Source organism: Barbus barbus (genome assembly GCF_936440315.1).
Source record: "Barbus barbus genome assembly, chromosome: 40".
Taxonomy (NCBI): domain Eukaryota; kingdom Metazoa; phylum Chordata; class Actinopteri; order Cypriniformes; family Cyprinidae; genus Barbus; species Barbus barbus.
In genome coordinates this window covers 26,166,730-26,176,729 of record NC_136718.1, presented here as the reverse complement: position 1 = coordinate 26,176,729, position 10,000 = coordinate 26,166,730, and the positions used below count along the sequence as shown (strand labels likewise).

Here is a 10,000-nt window from a genome sequence, read left to right as displayed (position 1 = left end):
CAATTTTAATGTTTCAAATCAAATTTATGTTTTTGGTTCAAGTCAATTTTAATAATTAAAAAAATGTCTAATTAATTTTTTTTTACACAATAAAATAGGGTCCTATTAAATGTTTTATTTTATTTTATTCAGAAGTTCCTTGTTGCTTGTTTTAATATTTATGGATTTAATGCTAATTTATTATGAGGTAATCAAATGAAGACAAAAAATAGTAAATTAATCAAATCTTTGAAAATGTATAACATTTCCTTTTTTGTTTAAGAATATATTTCCTTCACAGTTTAACTGAACCTTTATTTTGGTAGTTTGTCATGAAGACCTTTGATTTTCTGCATGTGTGCATATGATATGACAATAGATTTTATATCTTTTATAGTGGCAAAATATGCTTTCTGACGAGAATTAATGATTTTCTTACCGGGTCTGAATTGCTCAGGCTCGTCCCAGTGTTTGGGGTCGTGGTGAATCGCCCACATGTTCACCAGCACACGTGTTCCTTTAGGAACAGAGTGACCCCCCAAACTGCAGCACAGAGGCATTATGGGTAATCAGACATCTCACTGCAAACCTAGCATCACTATGTAAATTAATGAGATCTTTCTTAAGTGTGCACCTGGTATTCATCACGTCCTGGGGACCAAATGTCCCCACAAGGATAGTAATACCAGTAAATCTTAATCTTGTGGGGACATTTTTTGGTCCCCATGAGGAAACAAGCTTATAAATCATACAGCATAAAGTTTTTTGAAAATCTAAAAATGCAGCATGTTTCCTGTGAGGGCTAAGTTTAGGTGTAGGGTTGGTGTAGGGCAATAGCACATACAGATTGTACAGTATAAAAACCATTACGCCTATGGGATGTCCCCATAAAACATGGAAACCCAACATATGTGTGTGTGTCTGTGTGTGTGTGTGTGTGTGTGTGTCTGTGTGTGTGTCTGTGTGTGTGTGTGTGTGTGTGTGTGTGTGTGTGTGTGTCTGTGTGTGTGTGTGTGTGTGTGTTTATGTGTGTGTGTGTGCGTGCGTGTCGAGCGTCTCAGAAGTTTTGCAGCAGTGAAATGTTTCCTTGTGCTAGAATCTGATATTCTAATTACGGTTTCTCCTCGTCGCCATGGTAACCTGCTGGTTTCACTCCAGTATTGCCATGGTTACCTGGTGTCCTGCATAGCAACATGCGGGATGAGGACGGGGCTGACGGGACGGATCCGCATCACCTCACAGAGAACAGCGTCCAGGAACGGCAGACAAGAGCGATCGCTCAGAGACGGAGCACGAGCCTGACCCACACACTCATCCAGCTCCGAGTGAACATGCTCCTGCACCTGCACACACACACACACACACAAAAAAAATAGGAGCAGTGTCAATGCTTCAGTGTGTGTGTGTGTGTGTGTGTGTGTGTCAGGCGCCTTCTGAATGTTTGCGTAACGAACACATCTTTCAGGTGCTGCGAACTATGCGATGCAAAAGGCTAAATAGGCACGCACAGAAATATAGCTAAACTTTTTCTTTCGATCAGCATAATTTCTGAAATCTATCATTGACCGCTTTATTACAAGTTTAAAGGAGCGTGAGTGCCGTTGACGCACACAGACGTGACGCTTTGATTTCTACTGAGGGCAACGCTAGAGCCCTGCATTTCAGCACGGGTCTGACGGGCCCGACTTTTTTACACCTCTAGGGCTGGGCTTCGGGCCAATTTTCACGTCATAGTTCAGACAGGTGCCGGGCCTCAGGCCTGTTTTAGGCTTCTTCTTATTTTTATATTTTAGACCGTGCCGCGACTGTCAAGAGCGTCTCAACGGTGTTTAGTGTCCCGCAGCAGCAGCGAGTGCCGTCAGCGCAGCTGAAGAGTTCTGCGTTCAAATACACACAATAAAGCAAAAGCCCCAGCAAAAGTAATTACCATGAATGTGTTGGGGGAAAATAGTAAGGATATATTTGAATTATTTACTAATAAACTAGTGTTTTCTGTGTCAGTGTCGCTAAGATGAAGATGATGATCCTGACTCGCCGTATCCTCATTAGACGCGCCTTTAGATAGAAGTGCATCTTCACGGATTATAATGTTTTTGTTTTTGATTTGATTTATTTTGTTAAGTAGTAATTTAAAGCTTTCTATAGATATATTTATCATGTCTGTCTATTCGCTGACTCTCGGTTCATTTTTGTGAAGTGCTCCTGTTCAAGACCAGACTGCAGAAAGCGCATTGTTTTCTTTATTTTATAAAAGAAGGCTAAATTGATCAAACATGGCTATGATCAGCCTGCCGGTCCGCTGCTGGCTGCTCGGTCGTTACTTTAAGGAAGAAAAAAACGTATTTAACGAACAAAAAATCTTCCAAACGTTTTTCTAAATTAACTTAATAAAAAAACGAAACAAAATATAATCACTTTGCCATTACATACAAAACTGAACTATTTTAATAGCTGAAACAGTATAATCTAATTTGGGAGAAGGAGGAAAAAAGACGGACTCGGGCTGGTATCTGTCAAGCTCTCAGACACGGGAAGTGAGACACAGGTAACAGAAATACTGCAAAATAATAACACGACTAAACGTGGTTTACAAAATAAAAACTATGCTAAAATGTCTCTTCATTTTCGTTGACCAAAACGACACGAAACAAAATGTTATAACGTTATTTCGTCTCGTTTTGGTCAACGAAAATGAAGAGACATTTTAGCATAGTTTTTATTTTGTAAACCACATTTAATCTCGTTTTTATTCGTCAACAATATTGCATTATACATTTAACTAGATAAAAAAGTTTGAGAGACAAACTTTAATTTGGCTTGAGAAAGCCAGACCAGAAAGTTTGAAAAAGTTTGAAAAGTTTAAAAAGTTTAAGAAGTTTAAAAAAGTTTTAAGTTTGATGGTTTGCAGTCTGAAATAATTTGAAGTTTAAAGTAGTTTTAAAAGCTTAAAGTTTGAATGTTTTATATGGTTATAGTTTGAAAGGCAATACAGTCTGTCAGAAATTATGATTAGTAAGTTACTAGCATGTCGCTAGCATTTTTCTAACATGATTAGCATGTTACTAGCATGTTGCTAGCAAGATTAGCAAGTGCTTAGCATGTTGCTAGCATGACTAGCATGTTGCTAGCATGATTAATAAGTCACTAGCATGTCACTAGCATTTTTCTAGCATGATTAGCATGTCGCTAGCATGATTAGCATGTCGGTAGCATGATTAACAAGTGATTAGCATGTTGCTAGCATGACTAACAAGTTACTAGCATGCGCGCTAGCATGTTTCTAGCATGATTAGCATGTTTCTAACATAATTAGCATGTTACTAGCATGTCACTACCATGTTTAGCAAGTGATTCACATGTTGCTAGCATGTCACTAGCATGTTTCCAGCATGATTAGCATGTTTCTAGTATGATTAGCATGCTACTAGCATGATTAGCAAGCGATTAGCATGTTCCTAACATGTCGCTAGCATGTTTCCAGCATGATTAGCATGCTACTAGCATGTCGCTAACATGATTAGCAAGTGATTAGCATGTTGCTAGCATGACTAATAAGTTACTAGCATGCTACTAGCATGTCGCTAGCATGATTAGCAAGCGATTAACATGTGCCTAGCATGTTTCTAGCATGATTAGCATTTTGTTACTATGACTAGCATGTTACTAGCATGTCGCTAGCATTTTTTTAGCATGATTAGTATGCTACTAGCATGTCTAGGAAGTGATTAGCATGTTACTAGCATGTTGCTAGAATGTTTCTAGCATGATTAGCATGCTATTAGCATGTCGCTAATATGATTAGCAAGTGACTAGCATGTTGCTAGCATGATTGACAAGTTATTAGCATGTCGCTAGGATAGATAGATAGATAGATAGATAGATAGATAGATAGATAGATAGATAGATAGATAGAAATAGTCAGATGATAGATAGATAGATAGATAGATAGATAGATAGATAGATAGATAGATAGATAGATAGATAGATAGATAGATGGATAGATATAGTCAGATGATAGATAGATAGATAGATAGATAGATAGATAGATAGATAGATAGATAGATAGATAGATAGATAGATAGATAGATAGATATAGTCAGATGATAGATAGATAGATAGATAGATAGATAGATAGATAGATAGATAGATAGATATAGTCAGATGATAGATAGATAGATAGATAGATAGATAGATAGATAGATAGATAGATAGATAGATAGATAGATAGATAGATAGATAGATAGATATAGTCAGATGATAGATAGATAGATAGATAGACGGACGGACGGACGGACGGACGGACGGACGGACGGATAGATAGATAGATAGATAGATAGATAGATAGATAGATAGATAGATAGATAGATAGATAGATAGATAGATATAGTCAGATGATAGATAGATAGATAGATAGATAGATAGATAGATAGATAGATAGATAGATAGATAGATAGATAGATAGATAGATGGATGGATGGATGGATGGATGGATGGACGGACGGACGGACGGACGGACGGACGGACGGACGGACAGACAGACAGACAGACAGACAGACAGACAGATAGATAGATAGATGGACGGACGGACGGACGGACGGACGGACGGACGGACGGACAGACAGACAGACAGACAGACAGACAGACAGACAGATAGATAGATAGATAGATAGATAGATAGATAGATAGTTTGTAGAGTTAAAGCTCTAGGAGGAGTAGCAGTCAGAAATGTAGTCTCAGAAGAATAATAATAACTAGAATGTGTAGATTTAGTAGATTTAGATTTTTTTATATTTATATTATATATTTAATATTTATATTTTTAAACATCTTTCTAATAATCAAAAAATCCTGAAAAAAAGTATCACAGGTTATATAATAAACATGAAGCACTGTTTCTAACATTGATAATAAATCAGCATATTAGACTAATGGCTGATGAAAAATCAGTTTTGCATCACAGAAATATATTTTAAAGTATAGTAAAATAGAAAATCATTATTTTAAATTGTAATAATATTTCACAATATTATTTTTAATCAAATAGGCTAGATCCAGGCTGATGAGCATAAGAGACTTCTTTCAGAAACATTAAAAATAGTAATTTTCCAAATATTTGTACTGTATAAGTATACAACATTTAAAGTTAAATATTGTATAATCGAAAAGGTTAGGAATCATATTTGTTTCAAGTGGTCTTTATTGGGGGTGGGGGGGGCCTCCAACATGATTTTTGCCTAGGGCCTCCTAATGTCTAGAACCGGCCCTGTATATATATATATATATATATATCACGTAAAATATCTATTATTATGTCTAAGATCAATTCTCATTATTGTAAATATAAATCTGACAGTACCAGTATGTAACGGTGTGTACCTGTGGGTGGTGCAGGAGGAAGGCTATGGTCCACAGCAGTGTGGTGGAGGTCGTCTCCACACCGGCTCCAAACGCCTCCGCCGCCGTCATCAGCACATGATCTTCCGTGATGTCATCCTCCCCACCTGACCCCTTCATCTGACCAATCAGAAGAGCGTCCAGCAGGTCTCGAGGCTCTCCGGGCGTGAGGGTCATCTGTGAGGTCAAAGGTCATGAAGACAACACAAGCATCTGACTGCTTTTGTGCTCCAGGTTCATATTTGAGACTCAAAAGATTTCATAAACTGGAAAATATGCAGTTGCATTTTTTACAGTGTACCTTGTGCTCCAGCAGTTTTCTGTGCAGGAGTTGGTCTCTCACTGAAACGCACTGCTTCAGCTTCTTTAGATCCTTGTTGGGGAAAATCTGATGGAATCAAAGGTCAGATTAATAAATAAAACATGCATGATACTAGTAATGATTCTAATGTGACCCTGGAGCACAAAAGCAGTCTTCAGTAGCACAGGTATATTTGTAGCAATAGCCAACAATACATTGTATGGCTCAAAATTATCCATTTTACTTTTATGCCAAAAATCATTAGGATATTAAGATCATGTTCCATGAAGATATTTTGTAAATTTCCTACCGTAAATATATAAAAACTTAATTTTTGATTAGTAATATGCATTGCTAAGAACTTCATTTGAACAACTTTAAAGGTGATTTTCTCAATATTTAGATTTTTTTGCTCCCTCAGATTCCAGATTTTCAAATAGTTGTATCTCAGACAAATATTGTCCTATCCGAACAAACCATACATCAATGGAAAGATTTTCTTTCAGATGATGTATAAATCTCAATTTTAAAAAAATGACCCTTATGACTGGTTTTGTGGTCCAGGGTCACATATGGGAGTTAAAGTGAAGGCAGACTCTCAGCCAGGGAAAGATGTCGACGAGTCCTCCTCTGGCGATGGTCTGGACGATGCCGTCGTTGTAGTCCATGACGGTCAGGAGCTCGGGGTCGTTGCGTTGGTACGAGGAGCTGAACACCAGCCTGCAGATGACGTTAGTGACGGCCCGCATCAGAACCGGGCTGAGATCTGAACTCTGACCTCTGCAGGACTGGAGCTCCTCGCACAGATCATCTGCAGCCTCCTGAACTACACACACATTCAGCACCATATGAGCGGACAGGAGATAATAGTTTATAGTTGACAGTAAACAGAACAGCGTGTGTGTGTATACAGCGGATCCTACGGAAGCTTGTTTCCGTCTTAAAAAAAAAAAACAACAAATTCTGACTTTTTCCAGAAATGCTGGTTTATATCACAATTGCAATTCTGAGTTTATATCTCGCAATTGAGTATGTATCGCAATTCTGAGTTTATATATCGCAATTCAAAGTTTATATCGCAATTCTAAGTTTATATTGCAATTCTGAGTTTGTAACATGCAATCAAGTTTATATCTCACAATTCTGAGTTTATATCTTGCAATCAAGTTTAAATCTCACAATTTTAAGTTTATATCTCGCAATTCTAAGTTTATATCACAATTCTGAGTTTATATCTCACAATTTTAAGTTTATATATCATAATTCTAAATTTATATCACAATTCTGAGTTTATATCTCACAATTTTAAGTTTATATATCATAATTCTAAATTTATATCACAATTCTGAGTTTATATCTCACAATTTTAAGTTTATATATCATAATTCTAAATTTATATCACAATTCTGAGTTTATATCTCACAATTTTAAGTTTATATATCATAATTCTAAGTTTTATATTGCAATTCTGAGATTGTAACATGCAATCAAGTTTATATCTCACAATTCTGAGTTTATATTTCGCAATTCTAATTTTTTATCTCGCAATTTTGAGTTTATATCACAATTCTAAGTTTATATTTCGCAATTTTGAGTTTATATCACAATTCTGAGTTTATATTGCAATTCTGAGTTCATATCTTGCAGTCTAGTTTATATCTCGCAATTCTCAGTTTATATCACAATTCTGAGTTTATTTCGTAATTCTGAGTTTATATCTTGCAATCAAGTTTAAATGTCACAATTCTGAGTTTATCTCGTAATTCTGAGTTTATATCTTGCAGTCTAGTTTAAATCTCACAATTCTGAGTTTATATCTCGCAATTCTCAGTTTATATCACAATTCTGAGTTTATTTCGTAATTCTGAGTTCATATCTTGCAGTCTAGTTTAAATCTCACAATTCTGAGTTTATATCTCGCAATTCTCAGTTTATATCACAATTCTGAGTTTATTTCGTAATTCTGAGTTTATATCTTGCAATCAAGTTTAAATGTCACAATTCTGAGTTTATCTCGTAATTCTGAGTTTATATCTTGCAGTCTAGTTTAAATCTCACAATTCTGAGTTTATATCTCGCAATTCTATGTTTATATCACAATTCTGAGTTTATTTCGTAATTCTGAGTTTATCTCGCAATTCTAAGTTTATATCTTGCAATTCTGAGTTTACATCGCAATTCTGAAAAAAACGTCTAATTGTGAGATGAAAAGTCACAATTAGCTTCTTATTTTTTCACCCCATGGCAGTAACAAGCTTCCATAGGATCCAAATTGTGTAAACACTAGTGAAAATACTTCTACTTTATGATCTGAATGAATGACATTTTCATTTTTATATAGTTTTCATTCACATTATATTTTCCGCATAATGTTCTGAAACACTTTTAGAGCTTCGTAGTAAATGCTTCAATGGAAGCGTGAACATGTGACCGTCTCATGAAGTCCCACGATCATGATGCCACTCATTTACTTTAATCACAATCTGAAAACAATCTAAAACACTTTTAGGTTTAAATAGAATAAATATCCAGGCTTTAATGCTGGTTTGGTTTACCGATGGTCTGTAGTTTGCTAGATCCCTCGCCGAACAGCGTGAAGGAGTTGTGCACCAGACGCCGATGGTTCTTCCACAGCGGACTGTAGTCTGCAAACGCGATATCCTTCCCACCCTGAGTCAACACATCTGTGGTCACCTGTGAAAACCAGAGCCAGAGATTAGAAACTACAGGGAAGTTAAGAGTTGCTCATTTAGACATAATTTAACTATTTTAGAATGCTAAAACGCTGTAGGGTAAATCCACTAGCACAAAAGCTGTCAAAAACATATACAGGTCATATTTCACCCCAAAGTTAAAAGGAAAATAATGTTTTGGACTACTTTTATCACAATTAAGCACACTTGACCCTTCAATTTTATTACTAAATCAAAAACATACATTCTCTTTACTCTAATGCAAAATATTATTAATACTAAAGTTTTTATACATAATGATAATATTTGTTATACTGCCTTTGTGCTGATTTAAAAAAAAAAAAACTTTCACATTTTCTCAATACCGTAATGCAATACTGTATAGTGAATGATAAAAACGTATTCATAAATAATGCTAATATTTTTCACACTGCCGTTCACTACTGATTTAAATAATAAAAAAACTCATAAATTTTCACTCATTACTGTAATGCAATAAATATGAATTATACATTAAATTATTCATATTTATTATGCTAACATATTTCATAGTTCTTTTCATTTAAAATACAATAATTCAATTAAAAAGCACTAAAAAGCTCATTTAAATAAAAAGCATCGTATTACATATTTTCTCTTATTACTATAATGCAAAAAGTATAAAATATTAAAAATTATTTTATTTAAATATTTTGTTTTTTAAACTGCTTACAAACAAAACTTTACTTGTCACACAGTTTCTGAAAGCTGACACTCAAACAGCAGAAGCACACACCAAATCTACAAAACCAGACACTTATTCTCAGCCTTTGACTTTCAGTGATTTTCAATTTCATAAAACACTTTTTGCAAAACACAACACACAATTCTCAAAATCTAACAGGAATTAATATTATGGCAAAGGTGTTTGCAAATGTTTGCTATTGAGATGTGTTTGTCATATTTTGAATGCAGTGCTTCATTTTGCAAGAGATAAGTGAGGCATTTTGCATTTTGTGTGCAATTCTTGGATTTGTGTGTAAAGTTTTGAAAATGTGTACAAGCAGTTGAAAAAAAATACATTTTATAAAATTTTATAGTATTTACATTTTATTTAAATAATTAAAAATATTATTTTTTGAGAAAAATATTAATAAAATAAATATTATTAATAAAATATAAATTATCATCAATTATTAAAGTAATGCAAAAAAATCTAAATGGTCCATTTTCTACATGCAAAATGAACAATCTTATATTTTTCCTTTAGTTTACAGGTACAATCTGTCTTGGACATGTTTTTCATCAGATTGACTATCAACACACTATTACAGTATCAGTCTCAGACTGTCATGCTCACCATCTTGGGCCGTCCGGCGAACTCTCGGCCGTGCTGCAGCAGCACTTCTCTGACCAGACTGATCTCGCTGACCACCAGTGTGAAGTGTGGTCCGGCGTACAGGCCAAACAGAGGGCCGTACCTGTGTGAGAGCTGCGTGAGGAGCAGGTGAGGAGGCAGAGACGAGCGCAGGTGCAGCAGACTGCCCAACACCGGCACCCGCGGCAGACACGGCACCGAGCGCCGTCCCAGCATGCATCTGAGCAGCACCAGCAGCAGCAGAGCAGCGCAGCAGCACACGTACACTGAACACAT

General features: G+C 35.7%; 1 protein-coding gene across 1 annotated transcript in view; it reads right to left on the bottom strand.

The window, feature by feature from the left end:
- Window positions 1-10,000, bottom strand: part of cyp17a2 (cytochrome P450, family 17, subfamily A, polypeptide 2) — a gene marked incomplete at both ends in the record, with an annotated part of 11,837 nt that extends 1,837 nt beyond the window's left edge. Inside the window, 7 exons of the mRNA XM_079400424.1 lie at window positions 419-522; window positions 1,153-1,322; window positions 5,356-5,550; window positions 5,675-5,761; window positions 6,271-6,500; window positions 8,230-8,368; window positions 9,707-10,000. Of these exons, the coding sequence (XP_079256550.1) occupies window positions 419-522; window positions 1,153-1,322; window positions 5,356-5,550; window positions 5,675-5,761; window positions 6,271-6,500; window positions 8,230-8,368; window positions 9,707-10,000 (1,219 nt within the window). The remainder of the gene's footprint in view (window positions 1-418; window positions 523-1,152; window positions 1,323-5,355; window positions 5,551-5,674; window positions 5,762-6,270; window positions 6,501-8,229; window positions 8,369-9,706) is intronic.